This window comes from Babylonia areolata, chromosome 1, assembly GCF_041734735.1.
Source record: "Babylonia areolata isolate BAREFJ2019XMU chromosome 1, ASM4173473v1, whole genome shotgun sequence".
Taxonomy (NCBI): Eukaryota; Metazoa; Mollusca; class Gastropoda; order Neogastropoda; family Buccinidae; genus Babylonia; species Babylonia areolata.
This window is the reverse complement of record NC_134876.1, coordinates 58,544,729-58,566,871: the sequence shown is the minus strand read 5'-3', so window position 1 is coordinate 58,566,871 and position 22,143 is coordinate 58,544,729. Positions and strand designations below refer to the sequence as shown.

General features: G+C 38.2%; 1 protein-coding gene across 4 annotated transcripts in view; it reads left to right on the top strand.

The window, feature by feature from the left end:
• LOC143284607 (calcium/calmodulin-dependent protein kinase type II subunit delta-like) overlaps window positions 1-22,143 on the top strand; it is a 91,494-nt gene that overhangs the window by 5,648 nt on the left and 63,703 nt on the right. For all 4 annotated transcript variants that reach the window (XM_076591470.1, XM_076591452.1, XM_076591461.1 and 1 more), the window contains exons 5-12: window positions 8,035-8,089; window positions 9,557-9,622; window positions 11,698-11,770; window positions 14,420-14,522; window positions 16,173-16,256; window positions 16,707-16,801; window positions 18,260-18,382; window positions 19,812-19,895. In XM_076591470.1, the coding sequence (XP_076447585.1) occupies window positions 8,035-8,089; window positions 9,557-9,622; window positions 11,698-11,770; window positions 14,420-14,522; window positions 16,173-16,256; window positions 16,707-16,801; window positions 18,260-18,382; window positions 19,812-19,895 (683 nt within the window). The remainder of the gene's footprint in view (window positions 1-8,034; window positions 8,090-9,556; window positions 9,623-11,697; window positions 11,771-14,419; window positions 14,523-16,172; window positions 16,257-16,706; window positions 16,802-18,259; window positions 18,383-19,811; window positions 19,896-22,143) is intronic.

Below are 22,143 nucleotides of genomic sequence, written 5' to 3'. Positions count from 1 at the left end.
GAATCTACAAAGATGCTGACAAAGCTGAAAATTAGACTGAAAAAATATGTCATGGTTAAGGCTTATCCATACCCACTTCTAACACAACTCCGCCTCCTTCCTGTTGATTTACTTTGTCGCATGTAATCATCACGAGGAAAACCAGAATCACTTCAGTTGATCAACAGCAGCATTACCTTTGTTTTCTATCATGTTTTTGTAGTAACTATTGTCAACATAGTGTGGAAATTCAAACAAAATTATTGCCACCTCTTCTGTACCGTACATCCTGGCAGCCATGTTGACACGCTTAACAAAAATTGCATTAAAATAGAGCCAAAACTTGCTGAGATATTGCTTTGAATGCTCATCAAGGCAGTCGTCATTTTCAGGGAAGTAAATGTTTGCACATGAGTGGGCTAGGCAGTTGATAATACAGTTAGCCCAAAACCGTAGATATATATATATCTGTGGTCAGAAGTGAAAAAGTTTAAGGTGAAGTAATGAACAGAAGTATTCAAATTTACTATAGTGTGTGATTCAATCCACCTTTATTGAAAAATAAACACAATGCATGCTTTCTTTTCAAATTCTAACAAACACTTTTCTTGATTTGTTGTAATTGTTTCATTCTTTCCTTTCCTGTGTTTTACTTAACCTCTCTCCAACCTTTTCTCTCTCATATGGTTAAAAAAAAAATCCCAGAGCAAACAAAAAGAATGCTCACACACGTGCACACACACTGAATTCCCCTGCCCTCGTGTGCGCGCACACACACACACACACACACACACACACTGTCTCTCTCTCTGTCTCTCTCTCTCTCTCTGACAGAACCTTCCTCACCCTCTATACCCCATTCTGATGTGTAATGTGGTGTGTGTTGTATGTTTGTGTTTCTTTGATCTTGTTCATTTTTTTTCCTATGCATTTTACTAACACCATGCTAGTGCCTGTATGCCATGTGTGTGTGTGTGTGTGTGTGCGCGCGTGTGCGTGCGCGTGTGCATGTGTGTGTGTGTTGTTTTGTTTTGATTTATGCATATTTTTTTCCTCTTTTGTGTATCTCTACTAACACCATGCTTTCATTTTATTAAATATTGTGTAGTGTAGACCCTATTCAGGGCAGGGACTGGATGTAAAAAAAGCACACCAGTGCTTATCTATTATCCTCAAAATAAAGAATTTGTCTTGTCTTGTCTTGTCTTGTCTTGTCTCTCACACACACACACACACACACACACACACACACACACACACTCACTGAAGTTACACATATATATACAAACACATGTATACACACATACATAGACATACAGGTGTGTGTGCACACACGTACACACACACACACACATACACGTGCGCGCGCGCGCACACACACACACACACACACACACACCACACACACCACACACACACACCACACATATGACTATGAAGCCTTGATCTATCTTGTCTTGCTCTTTCTCACACAATGTCACAAGCTCACAAGCTCACAAGTCAGATACACACACACACACACACACACACACACACACACACACACACACACACACACACTGTCTGACATTCACACACTTTCACATTTCCCACCAGACTCCTGTGTCTGTCTACTCTCCCATGGCTGTTCCTCGTTTATCATAGAAAGATTCTTATTGTTCCTTTTTCACAGTGTCAGAGTGTGTATATGTTTTTTTGATTTTTCATTTTATTTTGCCATTTGGAATAGGGTGTGGACTGTATACATGTGTAAATACACACAGATGCTTATCTATCATCCGTTGAGTTAGAAACAAAGATTTCTGTTGTCTGTTCTCAGTCTGTGTGCATCTTGATCTCTCTTGGTCTTCCAGTCTTTGCCTCTCTCTCTGTTAGACCCATTTATCTTTTAATTATTGGTTGAAATGAGACATGTCAGTTATGACATATCTCCTTTTTAGGGTGAATATGCTGACAACGTAACTGAGGTTGTGTGTGCAAGGTTGACTTGCAAACTGCATCAACAGGGACTGTGCATAACGACTGACGGCAAAAGATATTGATCTCTAGAAGTAGAAAACTGTAAACCTGCCCTGAAGTAGTAGCCCCTGTTACTGTCAAGATAATTCATTGTTGGGACACTGTGTGCATACTGTGTGTGTATGTGCATGTCACTTAGTATATTATGCATGTGTGATGTGTGTCTGCGTTTGTTAAGTACCAAAACTGTGTGTATTTGTGTGTGTGTGTGTGTGTGTGTGTGTGTGTGTCTTACTGTGTACATGTGTGTATTTCTCACTGTGTGGATGTGTGTGCTTGTGTATGTGTGTGACAGAGAGTGAGTGGAGAGAGAAAGAAACACAAAATTTTGGGTGAAACATGCAATTTCCTCATTATTTACTTTGAAGGTGAAGATAGAGGGGTGGCTCAGGGGATGGCAGTGAGGAGCCATTGATTGACAGAAACTTGTAATAGCACTAGAATACATAATAATAAGATAATAATATTAATAATCATAATGAGACCAGTTATGACATAGCAGTAGCATCAGTAATGTCAACTTCTACAGTAATGACAACAAAGATGAGGCAAAAGCGTGTGATAACATTGTAGTATCACAATAAGGAACAGTGGGTATACCACTTCTACATCATTGGAAAAGAAAGCTTTTGGTTAATTAAAAAACAACAAACAAACAAACAAAAACTCCCAGTACAAGTGTTTTGCAGTGGATGTTTGTTTTTGTTTTTGATTATTCCATAAGGACTATTATACGGAATGGTTTCTGTAAAACAGGCAAAAGTATAATTAGGTAATAGTTTCCATAATTGGCAGGTAGCTGTTCCACTTCGTATGAAAAGCGTAATTGTTCATCAGTATTTAACTATATTAGATGCATATTCTTCTACTTTGTATTTGAGCTGTGTTCTAAATGCATTGAGTTGTGGTTGTTGTTTATTGAATTTCCATTTATACAGAAAGTTTTTGGCAAATAAAATTATAAAATAAAAAATGTCATCAGTAGCAAATGTGTTTGAGTTGCCATATAAAACCAGTTCTTCACTTAATTGGTCATTTTGTACATGATTGCATTTGTTATTTATATCAGTTTGGAAAACAGACCAAAATCTCTGCACGATCTCACATCTCCAAAAAAGGAGCTCATTGGTTTGCGGATGTGATACGCAGAAGCAACATCTATCTTTATCAGATATTCATCTGTATCAGAGATCTGTTCATGAAAAGAATATTTGTCATAGAAGAGTGTGCAAGCACAAACTGATTTCAGTCACATTCCTGCAAATTACAGCACAATTGTGACTGAATTTCTGGGTAAACAGGATTTATTGCATTCCTGAGATGGAAGAGAAAAAAAAAAACCCATGAAAATGAGCTGAAGCAGAATTAGATTTGGACCCTGTCAGGTCTTACATAATGTTGGAGGTAATTGTTTTGCCTGAGCTGTACATTACGCAAATATCTCCTTTTTTCTCTCTCTCTCTCTGAGTCTCTCTCTTTGGTTTGGTGAGGGAAATGGGAGAAAGCTGTATGGTAATATGGAAATGTTGTGACTTTGATTTTTTTTTTTTTATACAGTGTCATTGAATGGATGTCAGTAGGTGTGTTGCTGAATTTCTATAATAATAAGTAATTTTAGGAAGAAACTTTCCTTTTTATGAAACGTCCCCCCCCCCCCCGCCCCCCCCCCACCCGATCTTCATGAAAAAAGTTTGTTGTGTGTGTGTTTCTGTGTGTATACATGTATAAAAATGTGTGTGTATGTCACATTGTGTGTGTGTGTGTGTGTGTGTCATTTACATTGGGGCACCCTCGTCTGTCTCGCACCTTCTGGCTGAAAAAAAAAAAAAAGAAGAAGAAGAAAAAGAAAAAAAGAAGAAGAAGAAAAAGAAAAAAAGAAGAAGTAAAAGTTGAATGCAGTAGAAGGATTTGTGATGGCTTTTAGCAGAAGAGAAAGGAAGACAATTTGCTTTTGTGGCTGAGATGTCCTAGAATTGAAAAAAAAAAAAAGAAAAAAAAAGAGAAGTAAAAAAAAAAAAAAAAAAAAAAAAAAAAAATCAGTGTTGAGACAGATATTTGGGGAATGGAAAAACAGAGAAAAAGAATTAAGGCTGAAAGAGACTGCATTTTGATTATTAATTTATTTGGTGCACATTTCACAAGAACACACATTATTTGGCATGCATTCAGAGAAAGGATTGGTGAAAGCTGCTGTTTTGAATGGAAGAAAAAGAAGATGGAAGGGGGTGGGGGAGTCGGGCTGGAATTGAGTGACATTGTTTTCCACATGACTCTTGTAACAAATGGATGTTTTTAGTGCTGTAAAATACTTTTAGCAGCAAGGGAACAGAAAACATGAAAGAAAGAGGTGTAGTTTAGGCTGTGATGTGGGATGCAATCCGAAGAGCAAAGGCAGACAAAAAGAACTTTGACGTGGTATGGCTGGATCTGGCAAATGTGTACGGGTCAGTTCCTCATAAGATGATCCAACTGGCTCTTGAGATGCACCATGTACCAACAAACATCAGTGAAATGCTGAAGTATTTCCGTGGCTTCTCAATGCGGTTCACCTCCAAGGAATACACAACAGATTGGATCAATCTGGAAGTGGGCGTAGCCATGGGCTGTGCAATTTCTCCAATCCTGTTCGTGCTGGCAATGGAAGCGATCTTGAAGGCCTCATTGAAGGGAACGGATCAAGCCGACCTTGGTAATGGATACCAGATACCTCCTTTGAAAGCCTTCATGGATGACACAACAGTCTTTTCAACAAAAGAGGATGACACCTGTGAAATATTGAAATGGCTGAACGAGCTGTTGCGTCAGCGAGGATGAACTTCAGACCAAAGAAATCACGGAGCCTCTCACTGCGTAAAGGAAAGGTAGCTGAAACAGTCACATTCACTGTAGCAACCAAGCCATTTCAGTGGTGTCAGATGAACTAGTCAAGAGCCTTGGAAGATGGTATGACAAGTCCCAGAAAAAAAGACACAAAAAGAGGAAAGACACAAAAAGAGGAAAGGAAACCAAGCAGACAGCAGAAGAAGGCCTGCATATCATAGACCAGTGTGGCCTTTCTGGCAAATACAAAGTGTGGTGCCTACAGTCCATGCTGATACCAAAGCTCCTGTGATCTCTTCTGATATATGATATAAGCTGAAGCACAGTTGAGTCGATAGAGGCAAAGATCAACAAGTACACACACAAATGGCTTGGTGTCCCACCTGGTCTCACTGACATGGCACTCTATTGTCGCCAAGCAAAGCTGAGGCTACCTCTGAAGTCCCTTGTCGAAGAATACAAGGTAGGAAGGCAAGACTTCTCAGCATGCTTGAAAGACTCATGTGACAGTATTGTGAGATCCAATCAACCCAAGCTGAAGACTGGCAGAAAATGGAAAGCCAGGGAGGCAGTCAGTGCAGCAAAAGAAAGTCTTAAGATGAAGGAAATAATAGGACACACCCAAATCAACAAGACAAGGCCTGGGATCGACAAAGATGGAACGGTGGTCCAAGGCAAGGGGGAAAGCGAAAAGAGACATGATTATACAGGAGATCAAGAAGGAAGTGGATGATAAAAGAGTCCAGAAGGCAGTCCAGAAAGGCCAGCAGGGGCAGTGGACAACATGGGAAAATGTTCGCCAAAGGAGCCTCAGCTGGAGCGACGTGGAACATAGCCCCTCTGAGGATCAGCTTCATTCTAAGATCTGTGTACAACCTCCTTCCCTGGAATACAAACTTGGTGAAATGGGGGAATGCAGATGACCCTGCGTGCCCACTCTGCCATGGCAAACAAACAGTGGAATGTCCTCAGCTCATGTAAAGTGGCGTTGAGCCAAGGACAGTACACATGGAGGCACAGCCAAGTGCTAAAGAAATTGCACACATGGTGAGCACTGTCCAAGGAGCACCAACCCCACCAGAAGTTCCAGTAGAGTTCGGCTTGGCAGAAGGCAGTAAAGTCTGGCCAGGAACAGCATCCAAAGTTTCCAAAGCATGGAAACGTGGGCTGCTTGATGGTGCCGAAGATTGAGAATGCACAGTTGACCTACCAGAGGGGAAGAAACGCCCAGAAATCAACAGCAAGAGCGGCATGAGACCTGACATGGTACTCCACTCCAAGGCAATGAAACAAGCGATTCTGATTGAGCTCACTGTGCCATACAAAAGCAGAATGGAGGAAGCCCACATCTGCAAGACCGAGAAGTATGCTAGTCTAGCCAGCAGCCTGAGAGAATCTGGCTTCCAAGCCAAAGTCCTCGCCATAAAGATTGGTGCAAGAGGGTTTGTGGGCGCATCTGCCTACAGCCTCATGAAACCGTTGTCAATTTCTGGCAGAGAGGGGACATGGGCTCTCAAGGCAATGGCAGAAGCAGCAGAAAAGAGATCCAGCTGGATCTGGTCGAGGAGGAATGAAAGTAAACTTCATAAGGATTAAATTTCCCAACTCAGACTAGGCGTACGTTAGCTCAGTGGTTAAAACGTCTGCCAGAAAAGGTGATTTTCAGTTTTGAAGTGGCGACCACCCTGGAGGCGCGGGTTCGAACCTGCTGAGGACCAGGGGAAAAAAAAGAAAAGAAAAGGTGGCAATACAAGGGCATCCAGGAGTCATGGGCCCCCTTAGAGTGTAAGGAGTTAAGGGCCGAAACACTTGACTGAAGGGGGCTTCTTCTCTGAAGACCTTGTACTGTCCAGCTCTCCCTAGAGTTTTTTATCACTAGGCTGTGAAAACACAAGGAATGTTGGCTGATGTTTTCTGTCAACCCTTCCTTGTTAGTGTTGATAAGATTGTGGTTAATGTGTTACACTGTTTAGAAAATGAATGTGTGTGTGTGTGTGAACAAAAATCCTGAAGTTTCAGACTCACACAGATGCTTTATATGCCATAAATTAATTAGTTGAAACGGATAAAAGTAGCTTGTATTATCGGTACCTGTGTCATTTTGTCACAGATTCTTTCAAGACAGTTAACTGGTATCAGACAGAAGTAAGGTGCATGTGGGAAGATTTTCTTTGGTTCTTATTTTGTATTGCAGTATACACAAATTCAGATATTATATATATATATATATATATATATATATGTATGTATGTATTCATGCCTCATGCCCACCAGTATCCTCCTACACAGGAGATGTACAAATGAATTTAATTACCACACCTTGATATCCTATCAGAAATGAATCTTGTTGAATTACGTGTACTGCGCTTATAAATCTGTCACATTGATCCTCCAGTTCAGTTTAGAGTCGCTCAGAACACAGCTCGTCCGTTCTACCATCAAATGTGGACCATCTTATTGATCACTGTATACACATAAATATATATCTGAAACTTCTGCTCGTCGTGTGTGTCTGTGTTTATGCACAGTCTTGTTTGTGTATGGTGTGTCATACTTAAGATATCAATATTAATGTACACTTAACTTTTTATTGTAAATGCCTTGAGCTTCCTGCCTGGGAAGTGTGTGTTTAAGTCTGCATTATTACTATTATTGTTATTATTGTCATCTCTATTATTACCTGTAGGGAGAAAGATACAATGTGTGACTACAGTCAAAGCAAGTGACAGCTGTTTTGTTCAGGGGACGAACCATATCAAGCCTTTTCCTTTCACTGTATCTTTTCCTTTTCCCCCTGTGTCAACAATTTTGTTTTATTTGTTCAAGGACAATACAGTGCAGCAATAAACACTAGCATACTAAGGTTAAGAAGTGGAAGCTTATAAAGCATCCTCTTGCAATAGTATGTGCACCGATTTGACTGCAGCAAAGAAACTTTAATACAAAAAGGAATACGAAGGGGAGAAAAAACAGAAACACACCATCCCACTCCATGGTTTGAGCATGCTGGAAAAAATGGTCCACCTCTGAAATAGGTTTGAAAGCTGATAACAACTGCATTATTTATATTTTGCATATATATATATTGTATAGCTTTTCATGTTTGTTTGCTATTTTTTTAATTATGTTTCTCTGCCCTGTGCCTTGTTCAGTTAAAATTGAAACTATTCATGGTGTTCTTTTCATGGTTTGATAATATGTTTTCTTTCATTTCAGTTCGATTACATGACAGTATACAGGATGATGGGTTTCATTACCTTGTATTTGACCTGTGAGTACTCTGTGTGTGCGAATGTGTGTGTGTGTGTGTATGTGTGTGTGTGTGTGAAACAAGTAGGTTGCAACAAAAAAACAGATGAAGTTTTATCTGAAAGACTGTGTAGAAATATATATATGTTACTGAAAAAAAAAATGTTTGGGGATGAATTGTTAGTAAATTCCCACTCGAATATAATTTACTGGTCTTTTGTGACTTTTCCTTTAACTTTAATAGCTTGTACTTGAATTTGAAAAAAAGAAAGAAGAAAGGGAGGAATAAAAGGAAGGAATACCGTATTGCTTTGTTAATGACAAGGACTACTGAAAAACACCTTCAAAAGGAAGACACTATCTTTAATCAATGAAATCCGGCTGTCATCTGATTTATAATGCACAGCTGTTGGTGCACACAGAGGCAGAACCAAAGTGTCAGGAACTAAGAAGTGGGTGCATATTTAACAAAAACAAATGAACAAAGCAAACAATAAAAGAAGGCCAAAAAACAGGTTTGTTAAGTAAGCAGTGATTTTTTGTCTTTATGTGAAAGCATGAGTGATTTTGTATTGAACTGCAACTGGCATTGATTAAGTATGGAGATATCTACTCTGTTGATTGCCAAGTTATGCAATGAAAGGGATCTAAGCTATTTGCTAAAAACTCAAACTCTGTGTGCACAGCATTATTAGATAATGAGAAATAATTTACTCACGTTTGTTTGTTATGCAAAGTAAGAATTGTATTGTGATGCGGATGCATAAATTATGTACAAAAGTGTGTGGTGTGTGTGCGTGTGTGGCTGGAGGGGTGAAAAAGTGTATGTTCTGGGAGGGGGTGGGGAGGATGGCTGGCTTTTGGCTGCGTGTTTCTTGTACTGCTAAATGCTGTCTTCTGTTGTTCTGCTTGTTAATTCCTCCCTTTTTCTCATTTGATTTAAAGAATATAAGCTTGACTTGTGCTTAATCTTAAATTTGAGTGTAAAAAATGATTCTGAATTTCTTGTCTCTCCTTGTCCCATGTACCCCACCTTTTTTTTTCTATAGTCAAGTTATTATTTAACTCATTTAACTTCATTCTGATGTTCTCCTTACTATTAACAAAAAAAACATTCTAATAATATTTGTTGTGAACAAGTCACAACCAGTCATTTACATTTGATCATTGTTGGCAGATGTACATCATTGTTCAGTTGAATACACAGGTGTGAGACTTAACCACTTCTGGTATTCATAGTTGATGGCTTCAACTGTTTTGTTTTGTTTTTCTTTCCTTTTTTTTCTTTTAGTCTTTTGTTCCCCTTAATATTGGTAATGTTTGAGTGGATTGATTTTGTTTTTAGTGCATTGTTGAAATGCTTGTTTTTAGTGCTTCGTTAAAATTCTATGGCATATTTTCGTGGCTGGGGTTTTGACATTGAAATAATCAGTTTGGTCACTCCTGTTGAAATATATTATTATATTAATATTAACATTGTGTTTTTCAGGGTGACTGGAGGAGAGTTGTTTGAAGATATTGTTGCAAGGGAATTCTACAGTGAGGCAGATGCAAGGTATGTCTTCTCACCTAATCCACTGTGGGGCATTCTTTCATGAACGAGCCCTTAAATTATGGTTTTAACCAATTATGGTTATTGTTGTAAATTATTCTTGACACCAGGGTACAGACAGATTCAGAAATCTTTAGCTTGTTCTTCTTGTCAAGTGAATGTGCTGTTATTGTAGAGCATTCAAAAATTAAAACAATAAGGAAAGAAAAGCCCACAAGCCATATTGATTACATACAATAATCTGGATGCAGCCATCAAATTATAGAGACTCAGCTTTATAATTTGGGTGTATTTTAAAATCAAATGCCTTTTGGTTTAAAAGACAGATGGACATCCTGGATATGTACTGTTAAACCTGTAATTATAAACAAAATATGGAAATGTTATGAAGCAGAGTTTGTATTTATGAAGATAATGGACAACACCATTGTTGTGTACAGACACAGATGCCTTGAAACAGGTGTGTAAATGATGGACACACATGCGCGCGCGCGCACACACACACTCTCTCTCTCTCTCTCTCTCTCTCTCTCTCTCTCTGTCTCTATCTCTCTCTCTCTCTATCTGTATTATATATTTATAGTGGTAGTAGAAATCTAACACACAAATATGTGTTTTCAGTGATTGTTGAGATGATATACTTCAAGTGCATAATTCTCAATTCTGTTTGTTTTTTGTGACTTTGTGTGTGTGTGCGTGTGTTTGTGTGCATGTGCGTGTGTACATGTACATGTACATGTACCTGTGTGAATGTGAATATTCAGATCCATTCATTTATTTGCCAATGTTCATTTCAGTGTAACCACTAAAGTTTCCATATTTGAATATACCCCCTTTCAGCCGGTGCATTCAGCAGATATTAGAAGCTGTGCACAACTGTCACATACATAGTGTAATTCATCGAGATCTGAAGGTCAGTGGGGATGCCACACAGACGTATTCTGTCATCTGTACTGTTGGCTGAGTCCGTTACAGTAGCAAAATCAGTAGAACTAATCGCTTGCGTCAATCTGAGAATATTAGCTTCAGTATGACTTTGTCATGGAAAATGCATTTCAGCGTGCATGTTCTTGTTGTCCACTAAATCGCAGGGTAATCCGAATCGCGTGGAAACTAATTTCATTTCTTTTATTATGTTTATTATGTGCTAGTGATTTACATATATATGTATATATAATTTGTCCTTTTACTTGTTTTAGTTGCAATATTATTGGGCACTTGTGGCTTAAATTATGAATGCCATCACCTGCTTTTGGTGTGCATTTATTTTGTTAACACTCACATGACTGTATATTCATTTTATTGCTATTGTAAAAATAAAGTGAAAATTGTTGGACTTCAGTCAGCAAATATGGTTAACAATACAGAATAAGAAAAAAGTATGAAAGTAAGTGAAGTTTTGAATAGGTCAGTTGAAAATTGCCCAGTAGGAATTAAGCAAGTGTACAGGTATGCACACACACACATGCATGCACACATGCTTATGCACCCACAGATGCACTTGCAAATATATGTTCGCTTGTGCTCACCCACATGTACTCACATGAACACACACAAAATGTGCACACACTTGCATGCATGCTTGATCATTCACACACTCATGCACAGAAAAACCAAATTTCAGTGAACTTAAATTAAATCATTTATAAAAGGATAAAGCTTGCTTGAAGATATTGGTGAACGTCAAGATGGGCAATTATGTTTTGGGCTGATTAGAAAGTCATGAAACAGGGAGAGGGACAGGAGAGGTGGAGGTGGCTGGAGATGAATGCCCATTTCAAGCATTAATGAAAGATAAGAATAGGTCAGAATCAAACAGTTTTTTGTTAATTTGGGGAGGGGAAAAAAGGTTTCCTTTTACACTCTCCATCCCAATCACTCTGTGTCTGTTTCTCTATTCTTGCTTATGTCATTGTCTCTGAGTTGTTTTGATTTTGTTGAAAAGGTCGATGACTGGGCACATGCTGCAAAAGCAAAAAACATATCAACACCTATATCACTGTACATAACGTTACATACACATGTATTAAAAGTGTGTGCATGATTGAGTCTAGGTGATTTGTGTTCGTTTGTTGCAGTCACTGCATGCAGCAGATATTAGAGAGTGTTAACTATTGTCATCTACATGGGATCGTACACAGGGATTTGAAGGTAAGGGGGAGACGCCCTGGTTGTGTAGTAAGTTTCTCTTCTGTATTGGTGTGTCATACTTATACCTAATATAATTACAGTTATTGCAGTATTTGAATTGTTGGAGTCAGAATAGCAGCAGCAACGAAAAACTTGGTAATGGTTGTTCATATGATAGAAAGTATCAACATCAAGGCTGTATGTGTGTGTGTGTATTTGCGTGTGCATGTGTGTGCATGTGCGCATTTAAATCTGAAGAAACTGATGGAACTGTTTCATTGGCAAGCCAATCATTGTTTGGATTGCAGTTAACTTATCTTTTACACTGCTGTTAATTATTAATTTCTCAGTTGCTGGCAGACATGACTTTTATTTTTTAACTTTGCCTGTGTTGCTTTTTGTCGAGGTACAAGCACATGTTAACTGTGTGTCCTTGTTTGTTGCACATTAATAAGTGTCAAAATGAAATGTTTACACTCTAAAACAAACCATTGTTAGAGCTTTTTTGAAAAATTGTGAAAAAGTATTTTGATCGGTTGAATAGATTTGTTTCATGCAATGCCAAAGGATTATTAAAAAGTTGTTCTGTAGTTTGGCTTTCTGAGGGAGAATGGATATTACAGCTTTGATCGTAAGTTATTAAATTGATTAAAGTTGAAAGATTTCATGTTCACTCTTGATTTTGATTTTGAAAGTTAATGGATTAAAAAAACAAACAGTCAGTGTTTTTTTTTTTAATGCTTTCTTATTTAGTTTGTCTTTGTAATGTGTGTTGAGCTTGAATAGTCCATTCCTAACTGATGCTTTGACTGTATAGGACTGACTGTATAGGACAAGCATGTTGTGGTTTTTAAATTTGATGATTTTTAAAGTGTTCCAGCAGTGAACATTGTTCTGTGTGTGTGTGTGTGTTTCAAAATGATGGTGACTCATCTGTCTCTGAAGAAAAGTTTTGTTAAAAGTCAGTGTTCATTTTTAACAAAATTGGTTATGATTATTAGCGGTGGTGTTGGTTGGCGGTTGTGGCAGTTTTGTTCCAAAAAATGAGGTTATGTGAATCATAACAAATTTTAGTAATATGGTGCGTTTAAGATCAGTGCAGCGGTGAACTGTCATAATTTACTTGTTTTTTACTTTGAGAACTGCTCAATTTCACACACACACATGTATGTGTATGTGTGTGTAATATGATAAACCAATTTTAGTTTGGTACAGACTTGAGGGTTACTTATTTTAGTTTGATACTCAGACCTATAGGCTATACTTAAGAACCAGCTGCTCAATATATTTGTTGTTTGGTAATTGTATTTGATGCTGCTAATTTCTGGGAGTTTCCTGCACTTGATAGTTACAAGAGCACGGAAGAAAAATAATGTGTTACTTGCTAGTGTGCAACAAATCCAATTTTTTTTCTTTTGATTTAGACATACACAATAACAAATACTTGGAAACATGCAGAGAAGTGCCAGCTGCTGTGCTGTTGTGATAGTTTAGTATTTGTGATGAGAAAAATAAAAGCTGTAATGCAAGTAGATTTTTCGCTTACCAGTTGAGGGTCATGAATGACCCAGCATGCATGGCGAATTGAAACACATGCTCACACACTCTGAACATGGTCATGATATATCATGCAGTTACAATCTTATACTGACAAGAATTTTTCGATAATACAGTGTGAAACTGTGAAAAGAAGGCACAGAAAGTGAGTTTTCTAAATTTATTGGGCTTGTTTGTGATATTGGAATAGTGTGAACATCAGCAGATAAGAAGCCATATTATCCAAAGAATTACCATCGATGAACCTAGATAACTGAAGTCACATACCACATAGTGTGTGTGCGTGCGTCCTTTGCACTGATCACTTCAACAGCTGTATTTGGCCAATAATAAGATAAACTAAAAGAATTCTATTTCCTCAATATAGAATTCAAGCCGCCCAATCATTGCTCCACTGGCTGCCCCTTTCAGTTGATCCCCCACAGTGTACACCCCACCAGACCTGCCCGCATTACTGCTTGAACAAAAAAAAAGTCCCAGTTTATCATGATGGCATAAGTCATGCCATTATGTTTGCAGATATTTGCCTTCACAGACCAGTTGTAGTGCTGCTGTAGAGATGTTGCAGCTCCAGATATTTGTTGTAAGATTTTACTTGTACATCAGTATAAAACGTGCAATATCACCAACTTTTTATAAGTTGTGATCTGACTGTTTTGCAGGCAGTCTTTGATTTGTGGTATTGGGGACAGATGGTTTGGAAACCTGGCATAAATTGATATGTCATTTTTTGGTCATGGGAAGTCAAAAAAGAGACTGGCATCTCTGCCAACACACACACACACATCTGTGCACACATAACAGCACACACACACACACACACACACACACATGCAGAAACATGCAGAAACCTTTAAAAAGAAAAAAAAACAATTACACAGGCTGCATATAAACAGTTTAAGTATGTTGACTGATTTTTTGCTTTGTGTATCTTGTTACGTGTGTGCAATGGCTCAGTGTACAAGCATACATAAACTTTTCATCAGCATATTAAAAAATATATATAGTATTTGTATGGTGCAAACTCCCCAGATAGTGGGCTCTCTGAGCACCACCCATGAAACAATACATACACTGTAGTAACAAAGATGCCGTTTTTTTCTCGCTGAACAGCCAGAGAATCTGCTGCTGGCCAGCAAAGCGAAGGGAGCTGCTGTCAAGCTGGCAGACTTTGGTCTGGCCATTGAGGTCCAGGGGGACCAGCAAGCCTGGTTTGGTAGGTGCCCAGCTGTTCACTCATCCTCCACACTTTGTTCAGACAAGAATGTTAGATTAGATGGATGGGCATCTGTCAGTCTTTGGAGTTGCTGTCCAGGTAGTGTTTTTTTTAAGTGCCAGGTTTCTGGCTGGACAGGGCAGTATGGAAGTGACATTCCTTCCCATGCTGTGTACTGGTGGTCTGCCATGGGTCAGGAATGTTTATGGGACTGATATATTTGTACAAAACAGGCGCACCAGGTGGGTTAAGGGTGGAGATTTTTCCAATCTCCCAGGTACAGACATGCTAATTCCTGAACCCATACTGTGTATGTGCATGCAGATAAAATTCCCCCAACTGTGTATATGCATGCAGATCAAATTTGCATGTTAAAGATCTTGTAATCCATGTCTTTGTTTGGTGATTTATGGAAACAATAATATATCCAGCATGCACACCCCTGAAAATGGTGTATGGTTGCCTACATGGTTTGGTGAAAGTGGTCATGCTTTGAAAAGCCCACTTATACATACCAGTGAATATGCAGCCCATGAATGTAGAAGAAATGCAAAACAAAGTTCTTGGACATCTGAGAAAAGTTCTCATGATATTTCATTACTGGTTAAAGTACTTAAGAAAAGCACCAGCTGTGAGAAAACGGCACATTTTTGTAATACAGAAAGTACTGTATATTACGGTTTTATTTTCATTTGCATCTGCACATGAACCAGGAAAAAAACCCTGCAAAAATTGGATATTGTGGAAAGTGAACTTTTGGGATCAGAATCTGTGTTATGTTGTATATTAGAACAGTTTTGTAATGTGTTACAACTGCTGAGAGATGGTTTTAGTGATTTGAGAGCAGAGGAAGAATGTATAATGCCAGTTTTGTCATAAAAAAGTTGCGAACAGGAAGCAGCTGGCATTGTTGTGTGATTTTGTAACCTGCTTGGAATTTTGTGGGTCATAGGTAGTCAGGTCAGCTAAAGCATATGGTGCTTTGGAAGTGTTCAGTGGAACTGTTTTAGATTGGGAAGGTGATTGTACTGTAAGCCATAAATTGCGTGACAGGTTCAAAAACAAACATGTTCACACAAACTTACAGAATACACAAACACGCACATGCACACACATACACAAACAAGTTCACACATGTATATATACTCATGTCCACGCACACACACACACACACACACACACACACACACACATATATGCATACAGTGATTCTGTCTCCCACCTCCCTCCCTTCGTCTTTCACATGATGGAAAAGTGATCATGGCTGGCCAAGGGGCCTGATGTGGCTGCTTTTGTAACACTAATTCTTGTATGGCAAAACATTATTTTCTGGTATGTGGGCACATCTGTGCAGGTGCACGTGTGCATATAAATATCTTGATTGTTTTTAGTTTTATGACCTTTTGGTTATTAATCGTCGCATGTATTAACAGTTCATGTCTGTATTATAAAGAAGGAAAAAAAAGCCATATCAAGTATTTGTGTAAGAGTGCTAATGTTTATTAGCATTTGTGTATGTGTATGTGAGTGTGTGTGTCAGATTGTGTATGTGTGTGTGTCAGATTTTGTTTAAAAAGGACAGAGAGAGACTCAGAGAGAGAGGAGTATAAACATATATTGTTTTAATTGTGGGCCATGTTTCACATACAGGTTTTGCTGGTACTCCTGGCTACCTGTCCCCTGAAGTTTTGCGGAAAGACCCCTATGGGAAACCTGTTGATGTGTGGGCATGTGGTGAGTAGTGCTTTGTGAATTTCATGGGTTGCGGGCTTGTTAACTTTATTACCTCAAAGTAGAGACATTTGGCCAGGTGCAGTATCGCAGCATGGACAAATAGACTGCTCAACATTGAAACATGGTATTTAAAAAATGCAGGTATTCTATATATGTGACGAAGACACGAGTGTGTAGAACACAACACAACACAGCACAGTACAACACAATATGTGCTGTTTCTATTCCTCCTGGTAATGCCAGTGAACTTGAGGATCAGCAGTTATGAAAGCAGACCACAGCATAAGTATGACATCAGAACCGGAATGTTTTTAAAAAGGGGAATAGCAGTAAGTGAAGGTAAAGTAATACTTGCACTCTAGCCTTTTCTATTTGCTGATAGTGATGTGTGTTGATTTGTTGTCTGTAACTGCATTGACTTGAAATGCTATGACTGCCATGTTCCATCAGGTGTGATCTTGTATATCCTGCTGGTTGGCTATCCCCCATTCTGGGATGAAGATCAGCACAGACTCTACGCTCAGATCAAAGCTGGTGCTTATGATGTAAGTCTCTGAGGGTTATAATGTATTTATCTGTATAATAATGTGCGAGTGTATTCTGACGTGTGTGTGTGTGTGGTGGGTGGGAGGTGGGGGGGAGATGTTATGGAGGGGGAGGAGGGGAACGAAGTATAAAGCGCTTTGAGCAGTATTTCTTGAAAAATGTGCGGTATAAATGCTGATTATTACTATTGTTGATAATGTTAGTAATTAGTAAATCTCTTTATGCAGCAGTAAATCTTGTGCAGAAACAAATCTAAGCACTTTCACACCGTTTATATGCATGCATAACTCAGAAACAAAAGGATGGAAGAAAAAAAATCGGTGTTCCTGCATGTGAAAGTTATGAAAGCTGTGTTGTGAATCGTAAAGGGAGACCATATTTGTGACAATTTTTTTTGTGTGTGTGCATGTGTGGGATTGCTGCTTTTGAGTATGTTTAGTGGGCTCTTATTTGGTGGCGACCATGAATGTAGAATTTGTGTGGTCAGTAAATATTATGCGTAATAGTGTGTGTGTGCCTTGAGAAAACTTGAATATTTGTATGCATATGTAATAAAAATTTATGATATGTATTTAGTTTTAGCATAACTTGCTCTGTTGTATGTATTGCATCTTCTGGCAGTTAGGGTTAGTTGGGAATAGTTACAAACCACCCCTGTGCATGTTGTGACTCTTGCATTTTCATTTCAGAATATGTATGCTATTCTGTTTAAAAATCCCCAGGGTTAGCCTCCATTTTCAGTTGCAGGACTGTACAAAAGAAATTGCAGTGATTGCATTTCAAACATAAGCAGTTCTGCTGGTAATTGTTAGACTTCAAACAATAAAAGTGGACCTTGTTGTTGAAGAACAGCTGACTAAAATGCGAAATTCAGGTTCTTGTTGTGGGGCAGGGGAGATAATCTGTCCTGACAGAATATTGTCCAGTGGAACAGTGTAGTGGTATTTCTTTGTTGCTGATTTTAATGCTTTTGCTATTTTTAAGTTACGGTTGAAACATTTTGTTTACCTCTGCAGATCAGTATGTTTTGGTTTATATTTAGATATTTTATGAGGGAGATTGTAGGTGAAACAAAGTCACAGCAGCACAAAAATGAAACTATAACTGACTCTGCAATTACAGACTCTTGAACTTTGGAAAATGTTCAGGTTGATTTTTTTTCCCTCTGGTAAAGAATTAATGGAATGGTCAGTCTGAGGCATGGTCTAGGTTTATGTACATGAATCTGAATTTAATTTACCTAATTTTCTTTTCTATAGTTTATTACTTTTTGTTTTTCCAATTCTGTGGAATCAGTATTTACAGTTTTTCAACACTGATAATGAAGCTGTGTGTTCAGCTTGACTTTAAACAGCAAAGAAAGAAAAATCTCAGTTGTATTTCAATGGTAATGGCATATGCCTGTATGTGTGTGTGTTTGTGTGTGTGTGTGTGTGTGATCGCATGTGTGATTGCAGTACCCATCACCAGAATGGGACACGGTGACCCCTGAGGCCAAGCACCTCATCAACAGTATGCTGACTGTCAACCCTGCCAAACGCATCACAGCCTCCGAGGCCCTGAAGCATCCTTGGATATGTGTAGGTTCTTTGCTTCTGCTCGCTCTCACTCTTTTTCGGGTCGCAAGAAATCCAGTGAATGTTAGGTTTGGTGGGAGTTGTTTTTCATTAGAGAGAGAGTGCGTGTGTTTTAGCAGATACATGGTAAATGGATTTATGTGTGTGTGTTGAAGCTAGTATTTTTGTATGAGGTTAAATGATGTTGATTAGTCCTAATTTCTTTTGAAGTGGTTTTTCACCTGATACTTGCTTGAAACATTTATGGAACAAATGCAAAAGCAGTACACAGCAAAAAGAATTTGATTGATCAATGTACCCATGTACTTGAGCCTTGATAGTAAGAGAACAGGAAAATGATAGAGCAGTATAGCAGTACAGTTTAGCATTGAAAGTATTAATTATTGCTGAATAAATTGCATTTTTAAATATACTTTAACGATTTTTATAAACAGCAAATTGATTTTGGTCAAGTCTTATCTTGATAGTTTGTATCTTTATTATTTCTAATCATTAATGACAATATCTCAACTCATATTAGATACAAATAGAGGGAAAGTGGTTCACCTTGTTTATGAACTCTTTCTAGCTTAGACCAGCTGGAATACTGACAGTGCATTGACAAAATAAAACACCCAAAGTTTTGTACAGTGTTCTAGTCCATTGTACAATACTGGGACCAAAATGAATGAAATACAAACATTTTTCAACAAAACGCCATATGCTGTCAGTAGATGTTTTGTTTTTTTTTTGTTTTTTTTAATTGATAAGCAGGAACACATGGTTTTTCAGCCTGAACAATAACATTATAAATCAGTTGTATGTTTTTGCCCATGTAACATTCTTTACAAAAAAACTTTTGACAATTTGTTAATAATACTTGGCAGTATAATATGTAATCTTTCAGAAATTAAAGATGAGGCTTAGATTTAAAAAAGAAAAAAAAAAGAAAGAAAAAAAAGAGAGAGATGAATTTAAAAGAGAAACCAGGTGCCAGTTTTGGATAAACTATCTGGGCTTGTTATCTTTTGGAAGACAAATTACAGTTCCTTGCCCCTGAGAGCTTGACAGCAGTTCACATTCATAACGATTATTAACTGATTGAACCTAAAAGTGACTAATGTCTGTAGACAATTTTGAAAAAAAAAACACAGTAAATCCATCAGGTCCTGGACTTTTTTGATTTTGCACATTACTTAGTTAATGCATCTGCTGCTTTACTATAAACACTGTTTAAAAACCATTCCCTTCCCAAACGAATGGTATATTTGTATGTATAGTCACATTTGCTGGAGAGGTCACTTGAAAGTTGAAATATTCCAAAAGCCAGTGTGTCATGCATGGTCCCTGTGAATTTCACGGTAGCGTCAGGTTGGGTTACAATTATGACGTAGGTGTTGGGTGTGTGATTGGTGCAGATAACTAAAGCCTGGGATGGTTCCTGTTGTTACAGCAGAGGGAGCGTGTTGCATCTGCAGTACACAGACAAGAAACTGTAGACTGCTTGAAGAAGTTCAACGCCAGAAGAAAACTGAAGGTGAGTTGCATTGTTTGTGTCAGAAAAACATTGTTCCGTCTTGTGTCCTTAGGAAACAAGAACTGGTAAAAATTCACTGCCAAAAGAAAACTGAAGGTAAGCATTTTTGTTTGCATCATGGTGAACATGTGAAATCGGTATTGGAACAAATTCAGCTTCAGAAGAAAACTGACTGAAGTCATATTGTTTGTGCTGTGGTTAACTTTGGAAAATAGTGTTGGCTCTCTTTTTTTTTTTTTACCCTCTTTGTTTTAACTTTGGGTTTTTTTTGTTGTTGTTTTGTTGTTATTTAAAATTTTATCTTGTTTTATTTTTTTGAGAGAAGAAATACGTATTCTGCTGCAGTTTTAATGTACAAATAAACAGATGTGTGACATAAATCAGCATTTAAAGTGTGGAAAAGATGTGGTGACTTTCTTCTATATTAGTAGCTGCATTCACATTCTTTTAAATTTTGGATCGCATTTGAAAAAATGCTAAACAAAAATGGAAAAGATCTGACTTTGAACCCAGTAAAGAAGCTTTGGCTTGTATTATTTTTTTGTCACAATAGATTTCCCCATGTGAAATTTGAGCTGCTATGTTTGGAGAGAGTGCCTTGCCACAGTGCAATGCTGTACATAAATTTTTCTCTTGCAAGTATATTTATTTTAGTATCAAAGTGGATTTTTCCTACGAGTTTTGCCAATTTCAGCCCTTTTGTTGTGGGTTCTTTCACATGTGCTAAGTGCATGCTGCGCGCTGGACCTTGTTTTTTTGTTTCATTTGAATGACTAGAATCCAGACCACCACTCAAGGTCTGTTGGAGGGGGAAGTAAAAATCATGGTCCATATAATCAGTGGGACTTGAGCCTGTGCAACATGTTGTTATCTGGCATGCAGCGTTGATTTGATAAGGCATGGCTCAGACATACAGTCAGTCAATATTAGTCACCGATCAACATTGATTGGTATTCTCCACAAACACAGATAGCTGAGTGTTGAAAGCCTTACTCTGACCTTGTTTCCTTTACCTTTGACCGGACCATTTTAACTGCGTGCACAGATAATTTTTTGTCTGAAAATTGGTTGTGCCAACAGTAGATGTGAGTGATTGTTGAAGCAAGCTTGTTAGATATCATATGGAAAAAGAAGAAAAGGCGATTTGGGATATGAGGTGGGCTGCAGACATATGGAGACTCACATTGTGTTGATATTGCTATAGATGCATTCATGGAGAGTTGTACGCTTCAACTTCATTCTGCATGTGTGTGTCTGGGTGGAACAGTCACACAAAGAGTGTTGCATGCAAAGTCATGTATCTGCCATTTTATGTCATTTTTTATCTTGATAGCTCTTTATATGATCTAGCTCATAGTTTAAGTCAGTGTGTTCATCGATTGGTGTATTTTGACATCAGGAATACCATGTGCAATAGATTTTATTGTTGAGTCAGCATTTTGTCAAAAACGTGCCACTTATGTAATGGAAAGCAACTACATGTTATTTAGTACTGCCAGTTAGTTCCCCTGACTTTCCCCACATATGACCCATTTGTATGGGTAAGAAATAAAATCGCCAAAAAACAAATGTTAGAATTTATGAACTGAAAACTTCCAGACTGATCAGTAACATACTGAGTTAGTTGGGGACAAAATATAAAACGTCCTCACTTCTTATGCTATCATGCAGTTAGATGATTTAAGTATCCATATTTTTTTAGTTGAAACTTGCACACACTGATGACTTGTAAATGAATCAAGGAAAGCGTACACGGAATTTGAAACAGATTGAATTCAGTATGTTACATAGCCCCAATAGGGTTCCTTCATCTAATTCTATTGCGTGCATTGTGACTGAGAAGAAACTGGGTCAGACACCATTGTTGATACGCACTGTTCACATGACCCAGTCATGGCAAAAATAACTCTCATGCTCGTGAGCACAGCAGCACACTCTGCATTTATTGGTCATGATGGAGAGTGGAAAGTTCAGTTAAGATATTCTTAGCTTATAATGTCATTTGACAGGTGCAATAGCCGAGTGGTTAAAGTGTTGGACTTTCAGTCTGAGGGTCCTGGGTTGGAATCTCGGTAACGGCGCCTGGTGGGTAAAGGGTGGAGATTTTTCTGATCTCCCAGGTCAGTATATGTGCAGACCTGCTTGTGCCTGAACCCCCTTTGTGTGTATACGCAAGCAGAAGATCAAATATGCACATTAAAGATCCTGTAATTCATATCAACATTCTGTGGGTCATGGAAACAAGAAA